At 41.9% G+C, this 27296-nt stretch overlaps 1 protein-coding gene across 1 annotated transcript in view; it reads right to left on the bottom strand.

Moving 5' to 3' along the window:
* Positions 1-206: 206 nt before the first annotated feature.
* GNAI1 (G protein subunit alpha i1) overlaps positions 207-27296 on the bottom strand; it is a 104027-nt gene continuing 76937 nt past the window's right edge. Inside the window, exons 5-9 of the mRNA XM_063448175.1 lie at positions 15400-15528; positions 13177-13306; positions 11593-11746; positions 6555-6761; positions 207-1826 (exon numbers count right to left, since the gene is read on the bottom strand). Coding sequence (XP_063304245.1) covers positions 6571-6761; positions 11593-11746; positions 13177-13306; positions 15400-15528 — 604 coding nt within the window. The 3' untranslated portion in view covers positions 207-1826; positions 6555-6570. The remainder of the gene's footprint in view (positions 1827-6554; positions 6762-11592; positions 11747-13176; positions 13307-15399; positions 15529-27296) is intronic.

The following is a 27296-nucleotide window of genomic DNA, read 5'->3' as shown; positions in this document are numbered from 1 at the left end:
AGAAGTGTGATATAGCGGAGGCCAAATATTTCTTGAGCTGAACAGTCACTAGAGATATGTGTTTTATCACATAGCAAAATCGGTGTGGTGAACATTTAAATTAATTAAAAGTTATTAGCAAGTCAGCTACGTGTAAATATATGGTAGAAATAATTATGCTTGAGTGAAAATAAACCAACCAATGATCTGGAAAGCAGAAAAACAGATTTAAAATCTGAAAAATTGCAAGTTTTATTAGGATTTGTTAGCAAGATAGTTTTACAGGGGAAAAAAAGTCAAGGAACTCATCTGTAATGTTCATCAAACAGTGTGCTCTATTTTACATTGTGAAGTGGACAATTTAATTTCCATTTCCTCAGCATATTTTTACAATTAGTTTGCAGCAGGTTAGCTACCAAATACTTTAATCAAAGAAAAACAAAAACAGAAAAACAAACAAACCTAACAACGATAATCGAAGGCACAAAGCATTGACAGTGGTAACCTCAGTAATTATCAAATCACCATGAATTAATTCCTTACAGTGAAGTACAAAACCTTTCATGAAGATACAAGAACAATTAATTTATACAGGTTTTTGACAACACAAAATTACTCATGACACAAAGTTAATATTGTGAAGTAACATCTTTCATGTAACAGTGAAGAAGCTAACTGCCAAACCACGAGAATCGGGAATAAAATAAAAATACAAAAACGTAAAAAAAAATACATATATAGAGGTGTTTGAGAGAAAAGTTTTCCAGTGAGGATATTAGAATGTTCACCAATTATTTTTTTATTTATTTTTTATTTTTTTAACTGTACCCATTTAGAGACTGCTCCAACAGTGGTAAGAAGCTTTTTCATTTCTGGAGGGAGCAATATCGAAATACACAGGACAATTTTGCAGGAAATTAGGAATGATTGAATTGTAAGACAAGAGTGACAGTAGAGCAATTACACAGACAGCATCACAAAGCCACAAATTAAAACGTGAACTCAGGAAGTTTTATCTGGCTGTGTATATTGAATGGGAAGGCTGAGGTGTACTAAAATGTTTCACATAAGTGGAATTTAATTAAAGCCAGACTGAGTCATCTATACAAAGTGCTGTCATGTTCAGCATGCCAAGTACAAGACTGCTCTAACACGAATAAGGTAATCAATCTCAAAAATGTCAGTTTTGCATTTCATAGCCCACAAAAAAAATGTTCTGGATGAACACCTGGAAAAATCTATTTACAAATAAAAGATTACTTGATTTTAAAATGTATAAAAAAATGCAATTTTGGCACTACCTGTAAGGCAATGCACAGGATAACTATTACATAATAAAAATGCACAGTGATGGCTCAGGCCAGCGGGATCATTCTTTGTTACATGCCCCAATTTTGTGCACCTATAAGATGTGTCCAGATTTCAATAGGCTTCTTTATCTTTATCTTACAGGCTTGCAGTAGAGGAAAGCAGAACACAGAATAAGGCAGCATGCATGCTTCAAAGGAACGATCTAAAATGTACATTATTTCTTTAAATAACAGGTGAGAAAATAAAATGTTCCCTAAAAGCATATCAGAAAAAGATTTTTTTTTAGAACAAATTCTCAAATTAATAAAATATTCTGTTCAATGTCTGTACAAACATTCCTACAATTACAGTATACATACAATCAAGATACCTTTTCCATAGTGTGGCCTTGTAGCAGTTACTTTTGAAAATTTACAAGACATGAACATAAATAAAGCTAATAAAACTGGCAAGTACAGTGCTGGTCCGCTGTTTGTCAAGAGCCTTAAGTCACTCCGAAAGCCATCAAGCTATAACAGGGTGAAGTCAAATGTTATCTAAAAAAAAGACAAGGAAGAACACAAAACAATACTATTTATATGCATGCTCATTGGAAGGCAGCAAAACATAGCTCAAATTTATAAAACATGTGTGATTGTCTTCATTCTAAGAAGACACTTAAACATTTTGTGAAAGGTCATGCATATAATAATGGTAGGGTAGGCAAATATGAGTGCAAGCTCATCTGGAAATGGTATGAAGTGTGACTCCCTACAAATCAATGGACAAGCAAAAATGTATTATTATGTACAGTGTTTGATGCCTACTTAAATAATTGCCACTTGCCACATTAAAGACTTAATTTATATTACATTGATAAGAAGATTAGCACAGACTTGTGAGAAACAAGCCCAGTGCCAATCCTACACTTACACTTATTAAAATACTATTCCAACATTGGAATGAGAAAACCTTAAACATTTATAATTCACAACTTTATTAAATCCCTATAAGGATGATACAAAAACACACACAAAAAAATAGTGCCCGAAAAATGTGATAAAGTGAAAAAATGGAAAATAATTAAAATTCGACAAGCAGATGGATCCTATATAAATAGTCAGAATGATCTCCCAGCTTGGAAATAGACTAGAAAGCAGGTGAACGTAACCTGATACTATGTTTCACAATTGCATACAAATTGAAAACACCTAGCTAAGTCTTATGAGCTGCTGGGGGCTAAGACAGTCTGATATAGTATCCAATATATAACAATAAATGTAGATAAAGAATAGCAGACTGATCCTAAGGCAGGAAATTGGAATATATGGGGTAATCCAAAGCAGTAAACTCCAGGCGGAGAAACTATAACAGCCGGGAAACCAACAATTGAATATGAAATTTCCCCTAGTATAATATTCCTTATGGTCAAGTGCTCAGAGCCAATAAAATAATATATTGATGATAGACAAGTATGAAGACCTAAATTGGTCTGTGTCACGATTACTATATGACCCAACACGTAGAACTATGTAATACGCAAAGAACAAGGATAACGAATACCGGGACTGAGAATGGCCGGACTTAAAGAATGGTCAAAAATATTAGCCAATGTCAGGGACACAGAAAGAGACACAACTAGGAAACAAGCCAAAAGTCAAGGATACCAGAAATACGGGGAAGTCAAAAACCAAAAATAATTAGAATAGGAACACACACTGTTAATCAACTAGTGGAAACCACGCCAGGGAACTGACCAAATGCTATTTTGAATTTAAATAACCCTCCTAAAGATCTATCTGCTTGTCCAATTTTATTTATTTTCTATTTTTTCACTTTATCACATTTTTCTGGCACAGTTTTTTTGTGTTTTTGTATCATCCTTATAGGGATTTAATAAAGTTGTGAATTATACATTTTTAAGGTTTTCTCATTCCAATGTTGGACTAGTACTTTAATAAGGGTGATAGGATTGGTACTGGGCTTGTTTCTCACAAGTATGTGCTAATCTTCTTATTAATGTAATATAAGTTAAGTATTTAATGTGTAATGTGACAAAAGTGACAATTATTTAATTAGGCATCAAACACTGTACATAATACATTTTTGCTTGTCCGTTGATTTGTAGGGAATGTTCTGCTTGGAAACCTTGGGTCCTGGCATTCATGTGGATGCTACTTTGAGGTACCATCTAGGGATCGACTGATTATTGGTCTGGCAGATATTATCGGCCGATATTCTGTATTTTCAGCAATATCGGTATTGGCCAATAAAGATACCGATATTGCCGATAATGCAGACCAGGGCCGCCATCAGGGTCCTGGGGGGCCCAGCACACTGTTACTTACCTTCCCAGCAGCTCCTTTTAGTTCCCCTGTCTAACTCTTGCAAGTCCTGCGTCCGGCAGAGAGTTGACACGGGTTACCATGGTAATGCTCCACATGGCATACAGGCCACGAGAGTTAGACAGGGGGGCTGAAGCGAGCTGCTGGAAAGGTAAGTAAGAGTGTGCTGGGCCTCCCATGGAATGTCATATCCCTCCCTGGCCAGCAGGGCCGTCTTTAATAACGACTGGACCCTGGGCAAGCGTTTGCTTGGGCCCCCTGGGCCCTGCCGCCGTTGCCCCTCACTACCTGGTATGCAATCACGGCATCCATCCCAATGCAGTGGCGGCACTAAAATAGAATGAATTTTATTGGGACACACAATTGCAAGATTGGACTAAAGGTAGAACCCCATCTGTCGTGCAACTCCAGCAATGCTTTGACAGCTGGGGCTCTACCAATTTCCCATGCTTGCAGGGTTGTATTTAGCACTGTTTGTGTAAGCATGTGTTTGTATGAAGTATGTTTGTGTGAATGTGTTTGTATGTGGTACTGTACTGGAGTTTGAATGCAAGTGTGCATTTATGTGTAGTGTTTGTTTTTGAATGTAGGAGTGTGCTTGTATGTAGTGTTGAAGTTTGAATGGAGGGGTGTATTGCGGCTCAGATGCACAGGTACACACTGACACACAAGCAGATACACAGATACATACACTGACTACATACAGATAAGCAGGCACATACACTGACAGACATACTGACACACAGGTACATATATTGACACACACAGACACATACACTGGTAGACGTACTGACAGACACACAGGTTCATATACAGACATACTGACACCCACACTGATCAACATACTGACACACATACACTGACAGAAATACTGACACCCACACACAGGCACATACACTGACCAAGATACTGACACACACACACTGACAGACACACAGGCAGATATACTGACACAAACACAGACTAATATACTGACAGACACACACACACACACACACACACAGACTGACACATGCATGCACATGCACTGACAGACATACTGACACACACAGACAGACATACTGACACACACACAGACAAACATACTGACACACACACAGACAGACATACTGACACACACACAGACAAACATACTGACACACACACAGACAAACATACTGACACACACACAGACAAACATACTGACACACAGACATACTGACACACAGACAAACATACTGACACACACACAGACAAAAATACTGACACACAGACAAACATACTGACACACACACAGACAAAAATACTGACACACACAGACAAACATACTGACACACACAGACAGACATACCGACACACACACAGACAGACATACCGACACACACACAGACAGACATACCGACACACACACAGACAAACAGACATACCGACACACACACAGACAAACAGACATACCGACACACACACAGACAAACAGACATACCGACACACACACAGACATATTGACACACAGACATACTGACACACACACAGATATATTGACACACAGACAAACAGACACACATGTAAAATGTACATTTTTTAAACCCACCCTCCAGTTTCCTACCTTTCGCTGGAGGGTGGATTCCATGGGGTCCAGTGTGGTGCCTGAGGATGATGGGAGTGAGGATCCCCCATCCTCACTGCAGCCTCGTCCTCTCTCCCTCACGACTCCTCCTGCCCCCTTCCATGCAGCTCCTCTCTTTATGGGAGGAAGTGACTTGTGGCTGTCACTTCCTCCCAGCCGGCTGCCGGAAAGCAAGGGGCTCGGTCGCGGTGTTAAAGGGAAACAGCGCCCGACCGGTCCCCTCCTAAGTGCATGGGCCACCTGGTGGGACTCAGTACGGGGAAAAAATTGATGAGGGCAGCGGGGCCACGGGGCAGGTTCCTCGGGCCCCCCAAGTGAAACTGGGCCCGGGGCAGCTGCCCCGTTTGCCCCGCGTTAAAGACGGCCTTGCTGGCCAGGTAAGAAGCAGGAGGTGGGGGACTAAAAATAAAAATAATACATTAAAACGCGCCCATTCCACCCCACCATTTTACACAATTAACATACTAACATAAACACTCACTGCACAAACACACACACACTGCATTCATTATATACACACACTAAACACACTGCATTCACTATACACACACACACTCTGCATCCACTACACAAATACTCTCAGTGCATCCACTACACACACATATATTCTTGAAAACATAAAAAAAATCTGACTAGAATGTATATTTTGTGCATTTACCTTAATTAAAAAAAAGATATGCAAACAAATAAATAAATAATAAACATGTTCAGTTAACAGTAGATTTGTGTAGAATTTTTTTTATTTTTTTTTAAATGGTAAATGTACAGAATATCGGTAAGTTATCGGCTATCAGCCTGAAAGTTCAAAGATTATCAGTATCTTCTCTAAAAAATCTATATGGGTCGATCCCTAGTACCATCTACCTACAGATTGATGCAGACTAAGTACATCCCTTCATGGCAATGGTGTTGGCTTGGCCTCCAACTCCTCCAGATCTAAATCCAATTGAGCATCTGTGGGATGTGCTGAAAGAACAAATCCGATCCATGGAGGCCCCACCTCGCAACTTGCAAGACTTAAAAGATCTGCTGCTAATGACTCGGTGCCAGATACCAGAGGACATGGTCAGAGATTTTGTAGATTCCATGCCTCGACGCATGAGAACTGTGTTGGCAGCACTATGGGGACCTACATGATATTAACCAGGTAGTTTTAATGTTCTGACTGAGCAGTGTATGTGCAAACTGTAATCAACAGTTAGCATCAGGCTGATCCGGTTTCTTTCAGCTGCTGAAACCCCCACCAATGGGGTCACAAAGTAATTAAAAATAAATTATACAATTATTTTATATAACAGGGATTCATAACTAAAAGTAAACAGGACACAACTTACCATAAAATGCCATGTCTTAGAAAAGGCCACAGTCCTTGAGATTATTTTTGATAATGACATCAGTCACTGCATCAAATACAAACTGCACATTCTTGGTATCTGTAGCACACGTGAAATGTGTGTATATTTCTTTTGTGTCCTTCCTTTTGTTGAGATCTTCAAACTGACACTGGATGTATGCAGCAGCCTCTTCATAAGTGTTTGAACCTGAAAGCAAAACCCATGATCAAGGTCTACCCAATTATCAGAATCAGCAATGCATTGTGATTATTTAATTCAATAAATTATTTAAATGTAAATTGCAAACACAAAATGCTGTGCTTAGTGGCTTTAATGGATAATGAATATATATGTTAAATTCTTCCGCTGTTTTTGAAATCATCAATCCTTTTGATCTGCAGCTGAATATTTTAGAAAATGTTTTGGGAAATAACACATTTGATATATGTAATCATGCAGCAAATTATTTATTTGACAGGAATATGTCTGGAAAGCTGCACTACACTACAAGCACCACAACCACTACATCATAATATAATGGTTTTGCTGCTGGGATGTTATCAATTTACTTGGAGAATGCAAAATACTGCCATTTCTGAAAGAAAGAAAAAAAAAAACCTACACAATGTCATTTGTCCTAGAACATGCCTCTAATGGTTGTCAGACTGACAGGCCTTCTTCATGTTTGGAGTCATCATGCACTTCACAAGAACCACTTGATCCAAGATTTCTTTGTGAGATGCACTGCATTGGCAGGAGCGAAGAGATTGCTATGCATGCACCCTATATTCCCAAATCACGTGATTGCATAAAAGTCTGCAAAACTGATGGCTTAATCGAACGAGGAACAACTGTTTAGTGTTTGTCTTTTTTTCCCCTTCATATTAACGAGTTTCCAGTAATCTAAACTATAAAAGTAACACTAGAGTTTAATATAAACATAATTTTAACGTTAGAGTTTATTTGTGTGGATACCTATTATTTTAAGATTTTTTATTATTTGTTTAAAAAGAGGAATATTCTAAGCTCCAAATGCTTTCTAGAATATATTAGATACATGAGATAGAACAACTGTCTGCATGGGCTTCTACAATACTTTAGCTTGTTGAAAATCTTTGTGTGTGAATGTGTGTCCTTTTTTAATTTTACAAAAAGTGCAAGGTTTAATAGAAATGTACACTTTTGTAAATTATACAGGTTACCAGTTTTGGATTTGTGCTGCCATAGGCAGGACTAAACTCGGCATCCCCCTCATCGAATTTTGCTTCCCCCTTCCTACTTAAGACCAACACAAAATTTGTCTGACAGACACACGTTCTCACAGATACATGCACGGACATACACTCACTGACTGATACACGGTGGAGTAGGGGCTCCTGTGCTGCTGGGGGGAGGGAGAGAGTGGGGGCTCCTGTGCTGCTGCTGAGAGGGGCAGTGGTGGCTCCTGTGCTGTTGGGGCGGGGGGAGGAGTGGGGGCTCCTGTGCTGTTGGGGCGGGGGGAGGAGTGGGGGCTCCTGTGCTGTTGGGGCGGGGGGAGGAGTGGGGGCTCCTGTGCTGTTGGGGCGGGGGGAGGAGTGGGGGCTCCTGTGCTGTTGGGGCGGGGGGAGGAGTGGGGGCTCCTGTGCTGTTGGGGCGGGGGGAGGAGTGGGGGCTCCTGTGCTGTTGGGGCGGGGGGAGGAGTGGGGGCTCCTGTGCTGCTGGGGCGGGGGGAGGAGTGGGGGCTCCTGTGCTGCTGGGGCGGGGGGAGGAGTGGGGGCCCCTGTGCTGCTGGGGCGGGGGGAGGAGTGGGGGCCCCTGTGCTGCTGGGGCGGGGGGAGGAGTGGGGGCCCCTGTGCTGCTGGGGCGGGGGGAGGAGTGGGGGCCCCTGTGCTGCTGGGGCGGGGGGAGGAGTGGGGGCCCCTGTGCTGCTGGGGCGGGGGGAGGAGTGGGGGCCCCTGTGCTGCTGGGGCGGGGGGAGGAGTGGGGGCCCCTGTGCTGCTGGGGCGGGGGGAGGAGTGGGGGCCCCTGTGCTGCTGGGGCGGGGGGAGGAGTGGGGGCCCCTGTGCTGCTGGGGCGGGGGGAGGAGTGGGGGCCCCTGTGCTGCTGGGGCGGGGGGGAGGAGTGGGGGCCCCTGTGCTGCTGGGGCGGGGGGGAGGAGTGGGGGCCCCTGTGCTGCTGGGGCGGGGGGGAGGAGTGGGGGCCCCTGTGCTGCTGGGGCGGGGGGAGGAGTGGGGGCCCCCTGTGCTGCTGGGGGCCCCTGTGCTGCTGGGGCGGGGAGGAGTGGGGGCCCCTGTGCTGCTGGGGCGGGGGGAGGAGTGGGGGCCCCTGTGCTGCTGGGGCGGGGGGAAGAGTGGGGGCCCCTGTGCTGCTGGGGCGGGGGGAAGAGTGGGGGCCCCTGTGCTGCTGGGGGCCCCTGTGCTGCTGGGGGCCCCTGTGCTGCTGGGGGCCCCTGTGCTGCTGGGGGCCCCTGTGCTGCTGGGGGCCCCTGTGCTGCTGGGGGCCCCTGTGCTGCTGGGGGCCCCTGTGCTGCTGGGGGCCCCTGTGCTGCTGGGGGCCCCTGTGCTGCTGGGGGCCCCTGTGCTGCTGGGGGCCCCTGTGCTGCTGGGGGCCCCTGTGCTGCTGGGGGCCCCTGTGCTGCTGGGGGCCCCTGTGCTGCTGGGGGCCCCTGTGCTGCTGGGGAAGTGGGGGCTCCTGTGCTGCTGGGGGAGTGGGGGCTCCTGTGCTGCTGGGGGAGTTGGTGCTGCTGGGGGAGTTGGTGCTGCTGGGGGAGTTGGGGCTCCTGTGCTGCTGGGAGGGATGTTGGGGGCTCCTGTGCTGCGGTGGTGGCTCTTGTGCTGCTGGGGGTGGGGGGAGGGGCTTGTGCTGCTGTGGGTTTCATGGGGGCTCTTGTGCTGCTGGGGGAAGAGAAGTATCTCCTGTGGGGGTAGTGGGGGCACGTGTGCTGCTGAGGGGGAGTGGGGTCTCCTGGGGTTCCGATGCTGCTGGGGGGAGGGAAAGTGGGGGCTCCTGCGGCTTTCTTGCTGCTGGGGAGGGAGCTCCTGTAATTTTGCTCAGCTCCCTCGCATGACGCTTTGTTATACCGAGGCTGGAGTGATGGCATCACAGAAGGCCGCGCAAGGGAGTGGAGCGAGAAGAGCTCCGAAGTCAGCACTCCCTTGCTGGCCGCCTACAAAGCTTGTTGCCGCATGCATCAGGCGGAGGCCCAGACACAGGGCTAGCAAGGTATTTGCCGGGGCAAGAAATGTTGCCCACTGGAAAGTACCGTCAAATGCAAATGCCTAGTTAGCCTTGCAATAAATACATTGCTGCTGGTTACACCCTATGGCTTTCAAGCAGAAAACAGGTCCTGTAACTTCCTGTTTTTTTTTACCTCAGTGAAGCTTAACTCAAGAGGCAGCAACTTCCCAGAGTTTGTATGCATGTTTTCATTTAGGCTATATCTACTAAACATCATACATTTCCCTTTAATCCAGTTTCCTCTCTCTACCTCCCTCTGTATTTCCTTTAATGTTATCTTCTGTCATTTTACGGTTTACATACAACCAAAAACAAAGAAAAGAAAAATATGCATTGTGATGAAACCACCATGTTATTCGGGACTTTTATGTTTTATTGGTTCGGTAGCTGTAACTACCGAACACCGACTACCCCCCTGGCTCATTATCTTCAAAGAGAACAGTCAATTAAGCTCTCCCTGTGTGGTATAGTCTAACTCCATGTGCAGGAGAAAACGGCGGCCATTTTGTTTTTACGAAAGGAGGCAGTGGGACTTGGTCGTCGAGTGTCTGGAACTCAAAATCAGACACTCGACTTCCCGAATACCGGTCAAATTATACGAACGCCTGCTTCCTTTTCCCGAACAGCTAGGAGAGTGCTGTTCGGTAGTTTTGTTCCCACAAACTTGGGGAAAAATCGATGCTATGAGCCAGTGGATATCATTCGTGCATTTGTTCGTTTTTGAGACTTTCGAAATAGACAGACTGCACAACCTAAACTCATGGAACGGTTTCTGGGCAGAAGCCTCGTGTACGGTCGGTCAAAATTAGACTTCCATAAAATTCCAAAACCCCTGAACGGATGTGGATGATTTTTGGATATGCATGGGGACTTGCATAAAAGCCAGTGCCTTTCATCTTGTCTAGGCTGATGTTTAGGTAACTGTCTACTTGCTGGGGAGAACACTACTTGGATGCTGCATTTGTCTAAAACCGTTTGGATCTAAACCCGAACTGCATGCTATAATCACTCAGGCTCAGCAGTTCGGGAGGAAATAGACAAACAGGGTATCTGCAATACCAGCGTTCTTAACATGCATGAACGGCCAAATACATGGATTCTGTTAATGTGATCAGAAGCTCTTCTTCCACCAAAAATCAATATTGACTTGTATTATGTAGCCACAACAGCTTTACTTTGCTAGCGTTCTTCATACGAAAATCTAGCATGGCAGGAAACATTGACTCCAACGTATCTTTACTTTACTTAGATTTCTATATTAAGTAGTATATGTCAAATTTTAAAAGAGGTTATATTCACTAAATAACCACATTAAAGCAGCTCAGTCACCAGAAAAAGGAAAAAAAAAATTCTGCATAATATATTTATGAAATGCTGTGGTGAAATTTCATTGAAAATCCAAGTCACGACATCATAAGACAAAGTAGGGAATACATTGTCTTATGGTAAAATCCTATGTTTCATAAAAAACTGAGTTACTGTCATCATGTTTTTCTCTGACTGTTGCTAGGGAGGGCTGTGGGAATAAAGCATTATCTCATTTATTGTGAGAGTATGTCTATGGAATTTCACGTGGCCTTGCAGGATCCTCCACAGACATTGTTCTATTTTGCCCATGTGTGAAACTAAAGCACTGGTGTGATTTCCTGGAAGATGAAGCACCAGTAGCTGAAAGAAAATGGCAGCACGTTCTGGGAACAGCATCAGGTAAGTATTACTCACTATAGCAATATCCTGGAGCTGCTGCACCAAATGCAAAGAACTCAGAAGAGGACAGTACCACTTTAAATATACATGTTTTAAAGCAATAACGAGAAAATACCTGCATATTCTGGATAGCAAATTGTCAAAGGACTCCTCTTGATTTTTTCCTCAAACAGGTCCTTTTTGTTTAAGAAAAGGATAATTGAGGTGTCTGTAAACCACTTGTTATTGCAGATGCTGTCAAAGAGTTTCATACTTTCATGCATTCGGTTCTGATACAAAAATAGAAGAAAAAAAAAAGTTACCAATATTAATAGTTCTATTTGTGACCAGGTACAACGTTGATAACCAAAACGCAACTTCTAGTGCAGTACATGGTACAGAGAACTTGGGATTAAGGTAAAAGATAAAAATAAAAATTTAGTCAATGTTTGCATGCTCCCTGTTCCAATTTTGCCACTGGAAAGTAACATCATCATTGTAATTTTCTTCAATGATAATGGTAAGCATATACTTTTTAAAATAAGAAATATATGTATTTGACATAAAGCAGAAGTAAAACTGCTACTGTTGAAGTCACTGCAGGGCACCCAAGGTTTTGGTGTTTAAGAATTATCATAGCTACAGAAAAAGACTGAGTGGATCTGAACCTCTTCCAGGGCAAACAATTAAGAATTTGCAGTATTACTATGCTCTATAGACAGTGACATTATACGAGGGCTCGACAATTCCCAGGCGCCAGGTTGTCATGGATCTGAACCTCTTCCAGGGCAAACAATTAAGAATTTGCAGTATTACTATGCTCTATAGACAGTGACATTATACGAGGGCTCGACAATTCCCAGGCGCCAGGTTGTCATCGCGACCAAGAATTTAGTCCTGGCACCTGGTATTTGTGAGCCTGCTCCCTCCAAGGTGGCCGGCTGCGTGTTCTGTAGGCTAACGGCGAGGGAGCTGTGATCTCCCTGCTCTACTCTTTCTGTCCCATAGGAAAGCATTAAGAATATTTTGTGCATGCGCTGCAAAACGCTGCACCAAGTGATGCTTGGTATTAATGAATCTCTATGGGGAATGCTCACCGCCTCTACGCAGAGCATGGAGGTGCTGCATACTGTGCAGCACTGAGATAGGAAGCACTTTAGTGGCCGTCTGAGTGAGGTATCACTAGGCAGTAATGTAAACACTGCCTTTTTTCTGACACCAGAACCACTACCATAAGCTATAATGGCCCTGGTGACTATAGTGTCTCTTTAAGAATTGTATTTTTGTTGTTGAAAATAAAACTGGCTCCTAACTTTTTTAGCTGGCTCTTAGATTCAAAGTAAATGTGTCAAGCCCTGCATTAAACAATAGCAAAGGAGCATAGAAATCTTTGTTAAAACAAGGTGATATTTAACGCCCCCTTTTTCTCTTGAGGAAAACTTTATATTGGCACCTGAAAATATAGAATATAAAAAGCTGGAAAAAGGCAGAATAGAGAGAGAGCCAAAAGCAAACAATCCCTAGAGTATAATTAGAGCTAATGATAGTACTTTAATGCAACTACACCTTTGATTTGTGTAAGAACCAGGGCTCTCCAATCATGTTACACCACTCTTTTGAGTGTCAAGTACTAAGGTTATAGAGCTTGAGAAACACCAGTCCTATTTACTGGCTTAAGAAATGTAGTAAAGTATGTAAACAACAAGATGCTGGTACTTGCCATTTCCTCATCTTCAGCTAGCACTAAATCATAGTCACTCAAAGCCACACAGAATATTATTGCGGTTACTCCTTCAAAGCAGTGAATCCATTTTTTCCTTTCTGATCTTTGTCCACCAACATCAAACATCCTAAAAAAATGTTAATAAAATTATTAGCGGACACCTATTACCATATTTTTGCAGACGAGAAAGGTTTTTCTTTAGACCAGCAAGAAAACAAATATAAAAAAATTAATTAAAAAAAGGTTTGCATTCATGGGCACGCCTCTCAGCAATGGAAGTTTCTTCAGCCTTACCCCTCCCTTTTGCACTCTTAACTTAGTTTCTGACCAGTCCACTAATGACAGAAACAGGGCATCATTGTGCAGCTGCAAGGGGAGAAACCCCAAAAACAGAACCTGCACTCTGCTAGGTATGGCCAATGCACTTTTCTAGCATCCCCAGGGATAGGAAACTGGTTAGATCAGCGTCGCCCCATGGAGTGGGTGTGATATGCATAACAAAAAAAAAAAGGCATGTAAATATGAAGAAACACAAAAACATTTGCCTGCTTTTTTCAACCTAGAGAGTGAGATACATTTCTCATTCAAAGCTAGAGATTTGAATGAGAATTCTCCCAATGTGATGCAGGTCCCTTTAAAATCAGTGATCCAGGATTATCTGATATCTCATTACCCATTTGTCTTTTCTGTTAAGGAATAAGAAATTAGTTTGGAGATATGTAGAAGCCTATTGCTAATGTCACTTGGGGATCTCTACGGCTGTGCACCCTCACAGTACACTTGTGGTGAATTTTAATGACAGCGTGTTAATGCATGATGTCATATCCTGGCACATTGTTAGAGCCCAGAAACCTTTGCTTGCAGAGGATGGAAAAAGGAGCAAACAAAATTGATGCCACATGATAAGGAGTTGGAACACGTGTAAAACTGACAGATAATGCACAAAAAAAACTTCCATGCCAAGCTGTAGAAATGTGTGAATAACTTTTTTTGATAAGCAGAAACTAAATCAATTATATATATATATATATATATATATATATATATATATATATATATATATATATATATATATATATATATATATATATAAATATATTAGATTTGGCATTTCAACCTTCAGGAGCCACGTTATCAGTAAGCAACCCCTGTACAGAGCAGAAAATAGGGTGACTGTCGATCAAGACAGCTTCTGCAACAAATAACAGTGAAACTAATATCTACTTGAATAGAATAGCATTGAGAGAGCAGAACAGTGCAATGTAGTCCAAAAAAACAAACAAAAAACGATCAAGTAAATTCCAAAATTATTCTTATATTTTGAGAGAGAGAAAAAACATAAATGATAATCATCTGTGATAGAGCATGTTTACCTTGCTAGGTTTTTATAGAATGTCTAACAAATGTGGCAAACTGATTTGGTGAAGTACATTTTACTAAAATGTTTTTTTTTTTATTAAACTACCACTGTAGCCTCCCAGACCAATTCATCTCAATGTTAGTGGTCTTGGTGCAGTGGCCCTGTAGTTTTAGTTCTGTAATATAAAACATTGCTGTTATGGAGATACTTTGCACGATCGACACATTTCTAGTGACTGTCTTCCGGACAGACATTAGAAGGAGCTTCCACAGCAACAACCAAGCATGATTTGGTTATGTGATGCTCAATGTTGAAAGTCAAACATATTTTACTTATCTTGTTTCCAGCACTGAGACAAGGCTTTTGCAGCCACCTGCTCTGCCCCCTGTGACATCACACTAACTCCTTTTCTAGCAGAAGCATTGGAGACAAGAAGTGCTTGCGCAGGAGCTCCATGATTGTCCTGGCAAATGGTTCTCACTAAGCAGAAAGTGCTGGAAACAAGATAAGTAAAATATAGCAAATTCTACATACAAGAGGTTGCACAGGAATCAAGATAATAGCAGGGAATGTATAGCAATTATAGCAATGTTATAATGGTTTTGCATTAAACACTGCAATCTCGAGCAGTTCGAGAGTGGGGTTACACCATTCACACCTCTTATTAGCTGTATGAGACCATAAACTAGCCTGCAAGGTGTTCTTCGTAAATCTTCGATAACACTGCTCATGGGAATTCATAGCAAGTCAAATTAATATGTGTTTTTATATGTATTAGAGTTAACCAGTCCCTTCCAACACGATTTAGCATAGCTATGGAGCACACATTATGTAAAGAAGCTTTCACAAAATACACTTACTTGAAATGGAGATCTTTGAAGGTAAAATGTGTTTCAACTATCCCAGTAGTTTTCACTCTAGTCCGAAGCACATCTTGTTGAGTAGGTATGTAACTGTTTTGAGCTATCCTGTCCAAGTCATTAAGATAACTGAAAATAAAGAAGTAAACATTTACTGAGAAAGAAATGTGAAAATTAAAAAAATATATTCAGCTTCTAACAAAAATATTAAGTTATAAAATTTTCAAGAAAACCTAACATCCTGAGAAATTGGTGGTGTGATTTCATATATGGGTCTAGTTGGACTGAACCAATGTTTACCGTTGGTATTCTTCATCACTTAAGAAAGCAATTATATCAGGCTTCACCCTAAGATTAGAGCAGGGCTCAATAAATCCCAGGCGCCAGGTGGCCATGGCGACTAGAAATTTCACCCTGGCGCCTGGATTTGCAGCCCTTTAGCTAAAGCGGCCGATGGGGGAACATTAGAGCCGGCCGGTTGCCGTGGGGAGCATGGAAGCGGCAGGCTCAGAAAGCATGTAGCCAACCGCCCTGGGGAGAATGAGGGCGGCCGGCTCAGGGAGCATGTAGCCAACCACTCTGGGGATCATAGAGGCAACTGGCTCAGGGATCGTAGAGGCGGCCGCCCTGGACTCCACGGAGGCAGCAGGCAGGGGGAGCAGTGATCTTCCTGCAGCTCCTCTCTGCTCCCTCGCGCTGTCTAGTGATGCCGGAAGCCGGAATATGACCTAATTCCGGCCCCGGCATCACTACAGGGAGCAGAGAGGAAGGTAGATTACTGCTCCCTCGCACACAGGAAGAGCAGCCCTACTGGACCCCAGGGAAAGTCCGCTCAGCTCTCCCAAAGGTAGGGAAGCTGAGCGGATTGTAATTTAAAAAGTCAATGAGTGAGTGTGTGTGTGAGAAAATGCGTGTTTGCATGTCAGTGTTTGTGTGTATAAGAAAATGTGTGGGTGTCTTGACAGTGTATGTCAGAGTGTTTGTGTGTGTGTCTGTTTAAGGACCTGCCCCCCTCCGATCACGAGAGAGGTGTTTTTACTCACCTTTTTCCCCACGCCATGCCGGCTGAGATCAATCTTTATGATCCCTAGGAAAGCATTGTGAGGATATTGCGCATGTTCTCTATGGGTAACATTCAGTACCTCTATGCAGAGTGTGGAGACGCTGAACAAAGGTGCTGCACACTGTGCAGCACTGAGATAGGAAGCACTTTAGTGGCTGTCTGAGTGACTGTCACTATAGGTGTTACTAGGCAGCAATGTAAACACCAGAACATTAATAAGCTGTAGTGATTCTGGTGACTATATAGTATCTCTTTAGGAATGGTATATTTATTGTTGTAAATTAAACTCCGCTATTTAAAACAAAAAAAACAAAAAAACAAGCTCCTAACTTTTTAGCTTTGGCTCCTAGATTCCATACAAATTTGTCAAGCCCTGAACTAAATCAAAGATGTGATATTTAAATGATCATGCTATTCGGACATAAGTAATTAAGAAGGATTTAAATCTGGATTTAGAGAATATGAATGGGAGAAGACTCATTGGTTGAAATGCCTGGGCTACTCCTTTTACAGTATTGTTGGAAATTCCCAAGGACTGCCCGTTAGAGGAATTCATACAAGAATATTTTTAAAACCATGTCTTACGCAGAGATCCTTTTACCTTTATTCTTAAAGGGACACTCCAGACCTCTAAAGCACTTCAGTTGCATAAAGGCTTACTGTGTGAATAGCGTGTCCTTTTTTTTAATTTTCCAAAAATTGCATATCTCAATAGACATAGACACCATCCTGGCTGTCAGAGAATCGGTCTTGTTACTCAAGAGTCAGGAAATTGCCCAGAGCACCTGCCTTTAAAGGAATGTGGGCAGTGCTTTTTAAACACCATTTGCTACCCTCGATAAAGTACCGGTAGTTCTACAGATAACCGAAAGTTTGGCACAGAAATAATTTTTATTTTCCTACACAGAAAGCCATCTAATCCCTTGATCAAAGATGGACCATTAACAAACTAACATTATAGAACACCTATTCCTTCAATGATACTGAAAGGTTAATTTGTTTGGACTTTGATAATACAAATCCTAAAACAATAGCAAAAGTTCGACCTTTAATTTGACCACAGATATAGACTATAAGCAGAATCCAGAATGAGGGGAAACCAACATTGTTCCATCTTCCATCTATAAAAAACAAAAAACAAAAAACACACACACACACCAAAAACAGCCAAAAGCAACCAAACAAAAAAATAAAATAAAAAGATAAACTTGTTTTCTGGTTTCTGAGCTTCAAGAACCTGCGTCACTGTAAGCTTAAACAAATCAAAGCTTTATATAAAAGTGATTACAACAATCAGAAAATGTGAAATAAACATCATCAAAACAAGTAAATCCTGCAGCAACCGGTTTCGCTCCCAGTATTGCATAACCCATAAAATCAAAAGACAACAACTGATCTAGAGGGAAACAAGCAGGTATATCAAGTTCAGTATTCTACACATGTTTACTGCTGTAATTAATACAAAATATAGCAAAACTAACTAAAAGGGACATTATAGGAGACTTATTCAGCTCATTAGAGTGCTCTAGGTGCAGTGTCCCTATTGCCGTTAGTCCTAAAATGTAAAACATTGCAGTTTTAGAGAAACTGCACTGTTTACACTGCAGTCCTAAAACAGCCTCTAGTGGCCGTCTACCAGAACAGGGACAGAGACAACTTTTTTTTAAAGGTGTACTCACAGTAAAATGGAGTCCCAACATTCCTTTCTACTGTAAAAGAAAAATGCCCTCCTCATCTGTTCTTTTCAGTTACATGAAATTATAGGTTTGTTTTTTTTTGGAAGAAACAAATCGAGTCCGAACACCCTTTGTACATGAATGACTTTTGTCCCTTACCAACAACTGAAAAGGATTAACTATATTACACCTATGGTCATGGTCCTGTCATTTTAACTCTGCGTTAGAAAACACTGCAGTTTTTTATTTTTTATCCATGTTTACATTGCAGGATTAACCCCTTAACGACGCTGGACGGAAATTTTCCGTCAAGGCAGACCTACCCTTAAGGACGCTTGACGGAAAATTTCCGTCATTTACTAAAGTTAACGCCAGATCGCGGCGATCGTGGGGTTAACGCTGTTGCTGGGTGCCTCGGCGTTTGAGGAAGCCCAGCATCAGCCAATAGCGCTGTCCCAGCACATGTGATCGCTGTGACAGCCAGTCACAGCGATCACAGTGCTGCTGGGATTTCCTGATCCTCCTCCCTCCACCTCTGTGTGTGTTTAGAAGTGGAGAGAGACGGATCGGTTGAAATTTTTTGTCCCTGACAGACACAAAGTATTTTAAAGTTAAAAAAATCCCTTTACTTCCTTTCCCTGTAAAAATTAACAAGGGTTTAACCCTTTGATCACTGGCAGCAGTGATCACAATACTGATCACAGTACTTTACTGAGATCAGTTTTTTTTTTGTAACCCTCAGGGGTTAACTTTATTTTATTTTAAACCCTCAGGGGTTAAATATATTTAATTTTTTTTTTGTACTATTATTTTCAGTTAATTAGTTAGCTGGGGTGGATTGAAGCTAGGGGGAATTGGGGAATCTAGCATTAGTGTAGCTAGGAAGCTGAAAAGTTTTAGAAAGTTATTAAAAGTTATTAAAAGTTTGTAAAAGTTTATAAAATCATAAAAAAAGTGAAAAAAGGAAAAAAGAGGAAAAAAAAGTAGTTTATTTTAAGTCAAAGCATTTCTGCTTTGCTAGGTGTAAGCACTGTGTTTAGCGGTGATCTGATTTCTGTTTTTACCCACAGGGGTTAATTTTTTTTAAGTTTTTAGAAGTTTTTAAGAGTTTTAAAAAAGTTAAAAAAAAGTATTAAAAAAAGTTCAGAAAACAAAAAAAGTATAAAAAAAAAGTTAAAAAAAACAAAAAAAAATACGTTATTTAGTTAAAGTTAATTTTAAGCTTTGACCATGCTTAGAAGGTTTAGTGCCGAGGAGGCATATAATATATTAGCAGCCGACTCAGAGGCAACCGACACTGCCTCAGAGAGTGTAGAGGGTGACTATGTGCCAGACACAGATGAAGAGAGTGAAGATACCCCTGGCACTGCTCCTGGCGCTGATATTTGGGTGCCCCCTAACAATTTTGTCCCCGACATCTTTCTGTTCACTGCGACTCCTGGTATTCAGGGAGACGTGACCAGCTATAACTCCCAGGATTTTATGGAGCTGTTCCTTGGGGATGATTTTTTAGGGCAGATAGTTACACAAACAAATATTTATGCAGCGCAGTATCTGGCACAAAATGCAACAAGTCACCTTGCCAAAAAAGGGAGCTGGTACCCCACTAGTGTGCCAGAGTTAAAACAGTTCTGGGCACTAACCATGCTGATGGGAATTATAAAAAAGCCCAGCATCCGAATGTACTGGTCCAAAAACCCAGTATGCAATACTCCCATTTTCTCTCAGACCATGAGTAGGCCCAGATATGAATCAGTACTGCGCTTTCTGCACTTCAATGACAATTTGAAGTGCCACCCCAAAGATCATCCGCAGTATGACAAACTCTAAAATCCGCCCCCTAATTAACCATTTTAATAAAGAATTTGGCCTAATTTATACTCCCCAAAAGAATATATGTATTGACGAGTCCCTAATGAAATACAAGGGTAGACTGGGGTTTAAGCAATACATACCAGCCAAAAGATCCCGGTATGGCATCAAGCTATACAAGTTATGTGAAAGTAGCAGTGGGTATGTTTATACCTTCAGAGTATATGAAGGTAAAGATAGCCACCGGGATCCCCCAGGTTGCCCTGATGTAGTTGGGGCTAGCGGAAAAATAGTTTGGGATCTAATGAACCCGCTACTGAACAAGGGGTACCACCTCTACCTTGATAATTACTACAATAGCATACCCCTTCAAAAAATGCTATATTGTTTTGAGACTGTGGTCTGCGGCACTATCCGCAAGACACGCACTGGCTTCCCCAAGGCTCTGGCAGAGAAAAAAATTAAAAAGGGGGAAACTGCTGCTCTATGCCAGGACGAACTGCTGGCTCTGAAATACAGAGACAAAAAGGAGGTGTTCATACTGACTACCATGCACAGTGAACACACACGCAGGGTCGCAGTCCGTGGCAGACAGGAAACAAGACGGCTGCCTGTCTGCATTAAGCAATACAACAAACACATGGGGGGAGTTGACCTGTCTGATCAACTGCTGCAGCCATATCTGATAATGAGAAAGACCAGGGCCTGGTATAAGAAAGTGGGCATTTATTTAATGCAAATGGCTACTCATAACGCATTCATCCTTTTCAAAAAGGCAAATCCTCAGCTGAAATGTACTTTTCTTACATTTCAGTTCCAGCTAATTTCGGTGCTGCTCACTGAGTGCCACAGTGGGGAGCCATCAGCAGGGCCTAGCAGCAGAAATATTCAGACAGGTCACTTCTGCTTTCGGATACCACCAACCCCCAAAAAAAAGACCCCCCAGAAAAGGTGCAGGCTGTGTTACCAGAGAGGCATTCGAACGGAGACCAGTTTCTACTGCCCTGATTGTCCCTCTCAGCCTGGCCTTTGTATTGGGAACTGTTTTAAATTATTTCATACTCAGGGCCAATAGTATGTTGTAGTTCTTCTGTTATTTAACCACTGACTATATATATATTATTTTATTTTTACCTTTTATTTAGTTAATTGGGGTGGATGATAGTTCCTGGGAAATTGGGGAGTTTAGTGCGTATGCTAGGGGTAAAAAAAAAAAAAAAAAAAAATTAATAAAAAATAAAATAAAATAACATTATTATAACATTGTTTTGTTAAAGTTCTTGTGTAAAAAGTTAAAAATGCTTAGGAAGTACAGTTAGAGAATTCTGACAGCGGATTGAGATGTGACAGACAGTGCCTCAGAGTTTGACCCAAAATGGGACATGGACCCAGCATGCAAATTCAAAGTTTGAAACAAACCTGAAATGACTGAGTCTCAAATGTGCCCCTTCAACATCCACATATACCTGAGAAAGGTACACACGGGGGTATTGCTGTACTCAGACGACATAGCTGAGTGACAGAGTGACATATGAAGCATTATACTGCCGTAGCACACCTAAGGATTGTAAACTATGCATTAAAATCTCAAAGTGTGTGCCAAAAAGGCAGAGAAAATGCTTACTACTACTAGACTTGGTACTCACTAGCGAAAAAATTATCCCACCCTAAGGTTCAAAACGGGCCTTTTGAAATACCCTGGGGTGTCTTCTTTAAAAAAATGGTAGGCCTTTGTTGGGGAAGTTTGAATTCTCAACCTGTTAAATGCCCAAAATGGGACATGGACCCAGCGTAAAAATTCAAAGTTTGAAACAGACCTCAAATTGCCGAGTCTCAAAGTTGCCCCTCCAACATCCACATATACCTGGGAAAGGTACACACGAGGGTATTGCTGTACTCAGACGACATAGCTGAGTGACATATGAAGCGTTATACTGCCGTAGCACACCTAAGGATTGTAAACTATGCAGTAAAATCTCAAAGTGTGTGCCAAAAAGGCAGAGAAAATGCTTACTACTACTAGACTTGATACTAACTAGCGAAAAAATGATTCCACCCTAAGGTTCAAAATGGGCCTTTTGAAATACCCTGGGGTGTCTACTTTAAAAAACGGTAGGCCTTTGTGGGGAAAGTTTGAATAAGCAACCTGCTATTAGAACCCAAAATGAGTCATAAACCTATAAAATTCTGTGAAAACTGAAATGGTCAGGTCTCCTATATGGCAGTGTAGCGTCAGGTATTCCGACTGAAGGCCTACATTGGGGGTATTGTTTTACTCATAGGAGATAGCTCAGCATAATTTAGGTTGTTTGATCATATTGGAACATCTCAAATATACAAAATGCCCAGCACAAATGTAATGCTTAAGGAAAAAATGTGAAAAATATTTTTTTACCACAAACTTTGACATATAATGGCAACAAAATGGCGACATTTTAAGGCACAATATATGCCATATGAGATACCCTGGAGTGTCTACTTTCACAAATGGTAGGCCTTTTTGCGGTTTTTGAAACAGTCAAACTGCTATAATGGCCCAAATTGAAACATAAGCCCTGCAAATCCGTCTCTCAAAATTCTACTCTAAAAACTGAAATGGTCAGGTCTCCTTTATGGCACTGTAACGTCACCAAATAGTGTCAAAGACATACATTGGGGTTATTGTTTTACTCAGAAGACTTAGCTGAGCATAATAAGGGGTGTTTGATCATAGTGGAACATATCAAATATGCAAAATGCCCAGCACAAATGTAATGCTTAAGGAAAAAATGCGAAAAATATTTTTTTACCACAAACTTTGACATATAATGGCGAAAAAATGGCGACATGTTAAGGCACAATATATGCCATATGAGATACCCTGGAGTGTCTACTTTCACAAATGGTAGGCCTTTTTGCCGTCATTTGAACAACCAAACTACTATAATGCCCCAAAATAAGACATAGGTCCATTAAATCCTTCTTTGAATTTTCTAACTGTAGAAACTGAAAGTCTGGCCTCTTATATTTCATTATAGCTTCCCAAAATAGTGGCAAAGGCATACAAGGGGGGTATTGTTGTACTCAGCAGATGTTGCTGAACACAAAATGGGATTTTGACCAGGAATAGCACACAGCAGCTTTACAAAATACACATTTAAAAAACCTTGTTATATGTGTGTATTTCAAAAAACAGAAAAAACACAATTTTACTGCAATATGTAGCAGAGATTGGTGGGAAAATGGCTATGTAAAAAGTGTCAAAATACCCTTAAATAAATAGCCTGTGATGTCTTCTTTATATAAATATATACTTTTGTGTAGCAATTTTGTTTTCTGTGACAGCTGTCAAACTTACAAGTCAAAAATACCAACTTCTAAAAGATTTTCACATTTAAATTTTATATTACTCCTTGTATTTTGTGACCTGTAACTTTTAAAATAAGCTGAAATCCTTTACATATTATGCACTTTGAAAAACAAGACACCTAAATGAATTTATTTTTAATTACTTTTCCTAAGCTGGACATATTATACACACACTATTATTGCCAAAACTGTGAAAAATATATATATTTTTTTCATTTTTTTATGTTTTTTAATAATAAATTAGATTTTATATATGTATAAGTCACATCAAAGTAAAGCCCATTTTGTCCTTTAAAAAACGACATATAATATGTGTTGGTTCAATAAATGAGAGCGATGCAAATTGCAGTTGAACACAAACAGCAGAAAATGCAAAAATAGCTTGAGTCCTTAAGGGTATGTCCAGCTTCTGAAGCTGCGTCCTTAAGGGGTTAAAATACCTCTTATTGCCGTCTTCCTGACAGCCACTAGAAGTGGCTTCTCCAGGATTCATATTTAGGGGAGGCAGTTATAAAACGTGTGAATGTATGTATGTATGTATGTATGTATGTATGTATGTATGTATGTATGTATGTATGTGAGGGTGCGTGTGAGAGTGAGAGTGTGTGTGTGTGTGTGTGAGAAACAGAAAAAACATGGAAACCATTTAAAGCCTGCTGCCGTGGGAGTGAACAAGCTCACTGATACACACACTCTTACTACAGACAAGCTCACTTACACACACACAAGCTCACTACAGACAAGCTCTCACACACAGGGCCGCCACCAGAAATTTTGGGGCCCCTAACAAAGCACACGGTCTGGGCCTCCTACCTAGTCCGCTGCAAATGATGCAGGACTGAATGTGGTGTGTATAGTGGAAGTGAATTAGAATGTGTGTAATGGATGTAGTGATTGTGTGTATTAGATACTGTTTGTGCAGTGAATGCAGAGTGTGTGTTTGTGAAGCGGATGCAGTGTGTATAGTGAACGCAGAGTGTGTTTGAGTAGTGGATGTAGTGTGTGTTTGTGTAGTGGATGTAGTCTTTGTGTGTACTAGATGCAATGTGTTTAGTGGATGAGGTGTCTGTAGTGCATGTAGTGTGTGTATTAGACACAGTGTCTCTGTATAGTGAATGCAGAGTGTTTGAATGTGTGGTGGATGTAGTGTGTGTACTGTGAATACAGGATGTTTGTGTAGTGCTGTGTGTATAGTTAATGCAGAGTGTGTGTCAGTGTAGTGGATGCAGAGTGTGTGTCAGTGTAATGAATGCAGAGTGTGTGTCAGTGTAGTGGATGCAGAGTGTGTGTGTGTTAGTGTAGTGGATGCAGAGTGTGTGTGTGTGTGTGTGTGTGTGTGTGTGTGTGTTAGTGTAGTGAATGCAGAGTGTGTGTGTGTGTGTTAGTGTAGTGAATGCAGAGTGTGTGTTAGTGTAGTGGATGCAGAGTGTGTGTTAGTGTAGTGAATGCAGTGTGTGTGTGTTAGTGTAGTGGATGCAGTGTGTGTGTGTTAGTGTAGTGGATGCAGAGTGTGTGTTAGTGTAGTGGATGCAGAGTGTGTGTGTGTTAGTGTAGTGGATGCAGAGTGTGTGTGTGTGTGTGTGTTAGTGTAGTGAATGCAGAGTGTGTTAGTGTAGTGAATGCAGAGTGTGTGTGTTAGTGTAATATGTGAATGCAGTGTGTGTGTTAGTGTAATGTGTGAATGCAGTGTGTGTGTTAGTGTAATGTGTGAATGCAGTGTGTGTGTTAGTGTAATGTGTGTATGCAGTGTGTGTGTTAGTGTAATGTGTATGCAGTGTGTGTGTGTTAGTGTAATGTGTGTATGCAGTGTGTGTTAGTGTAATGTGTGTATGCAGTGTGTGTGTGTGTTAGTGTAATGTGTGTATGCAGTGTGTGTGTGTGTGTGTGTTAGTGTAATGTGTGTATGCAGTGTGTGTGTGTGTGTTAGTGTAATGTGTGTATGCAGTGTGTGTGTGTGTGTTAGTGTAATGTGTGTATGCAGTGTGTGTGTGTTAGTGTAATGTGTGTATGCAGTGTGTGTGTGTGTGTTAGTTAGTGTAATGTGTGTATGCAGTGTGTGTGTGTTAGTGTAGTGTAAATGGGGCATTCCAAAAAGATATTCCTCCCTCCCTGGTTCTTACCTGGTCCAGGTAGGGGGTAGATTCCAAGATCCCTGGTGGTCCGGTGGCATTGTGGGCCCCCCGGCTCCCTACACTTGCAGAGGGGGCCCAGCGGACTGCAAGTGTACTTACAAGCTCTTCCCTCTCTGTAACTCCCGCGAGAGCGGCGTGCGTGGCGCGCGGAGCGTTGCCATGGCAACGCTCTAACGGCCGCAAATCTCGCGGGAGTTACAGAGAGGGAAGAGCTTGTAATGTGTGTAACTCCCGCGAGAGCGGCGTGCGTGGCGCGCGGAGCGTTGCCATGGCAACGCTCTAACGGCCGCAAATCTCGCGGGAGTTACAGAGAGGGAAGAGCTTGTAAGTACACTTGCAGTCCGCTGGGCCCCCTCTGCAAGTGTAGGGAGCCGGGGGGCCCGCGGCTGCACATATATATAGCGATCATCGCTTTATATATGTGCAGAGAGTTATTGTGGGACCCTGGACTGCCAAAGCAGTCCGGGCCCCCCAGGACCGCCGGGCCCGTGACAACCGTTATGGTTGTCACCCCCTGATGGCGGCCCTGCTCACACACACAAGCTCATTGACACACATGCTCACTACAGACAAGTTCACTGACACACATGCTCACTACAGACAAGCTCACTCAGTAGCAGGCACATACAAGATCACTCTGTCATGCTAAGTACTGGAAGCCTACCTGGCACTGGAGGCTGTGGGAGAACTGGGAGGCCATTTTCAGGCCTCTTTCTGCAGCAAGGTCCTCTGCTAGAGAGAGGGGACGAAGCTCTGTGCCGGGGTGGTGCTTGCGTACAGGGAGGCGATCTTCCATGCAGGGGCACAGCTTGTGTGCCAGTGAAGCTGCTGCACAGTGGTGGAACTGTAGAAAGGACCCTGGTGCAAAATGCTCCTGCTGCTTGTGAAGGGAGACTCAATGCTCTCGGCTTCAATTTCAATAGGGGGACACAAGGGGGAGCACTGCATGATGTGGGATGGGGGGGGGGGGAGACATGGCCCCCTCTGCCCCTGGCCACTAGATGTGCATCTGCTGCACTGACAGAGCAAAATTTGGACATGACATGAAAGCTTTTACAAAAGCATTGAATTCAATGCTTTCCTATAAGAAGCAAAGGATGTCACGTTTCCAATGATCCTCTGTGCGGAGCATTGGATTGAACCAGTTACCAGGAAGCCATGTCGTCTCCTCAATGACATTACAGAAGGCAGAGAGGTAAGCTGGAGTCTTAGCGCTGGAAAATGGTGAGTAAAAAGCTTTTCTTTTTTTTTTTACCGATTTTTCATTTATCATCACTGGAAACTGCAGAACTAGGAACAGAGGCACTATAACTTTAAGAAAAGAGGTTTGTAAAAAAAAAAAAAAAAAATACACACCTGTGCAATGTCACCCCTATTCTAGTATGTCAAAATATCATAACTAACTTTAAAAAGTGCTTTGAGGGAACATAACTTTTAAGTCAATATTAAATGACTTTGAATTAATTATTCAGTTTTAACAAAAGTGATCACAATTCGTAAGGTTGCAAAAGTTGAGCTAAATAAACAAGCACATAAATTAATTTTACAAACTCTAATGCAGATATATACTTTGTTTTTGGACCTAATGAAATAGCAGTTCCAATATTTATACTTAATCCTTAAGAACTCTTATTTTTAGAACAAGTAAATGATGCGTCACACATCAGTCATATATGCAATTACATTATAAAAAGAAGAGTGGGTGGACAGAAGCTTTAAAGCTATTAAAAGAAGCTTTCTTCAACAAGGATGCTTTTTCTGTGGATTTCTACACTTCAGAAACCTTAGTCGCTCTATTATAAAAACTTTGTAAAGTCATCTGGTCTATGAAAATGCCAATTTAGTGAAAAGGGCAATACATCACTG

This window comes from Pelobates fuscus, chromosome 3, assembly GCF_036172605.1.
Source record: "Pelobates fuscus isolate aPelFus1 chromosome 3, aPelFus1.pri, whole genome shotgun sequence".
Lineage (NCBI taxonomy): Eukaryota > Metazoa > Chordata > Amphibia > Anura > Pelobatidae > Pelobates > Pelobates fuscus.
The sequence above is the reverse complement of the archived record's forward strand: the minus strand, read 5'-3'. Positions and strand labels throughout refer to the sequence as shown.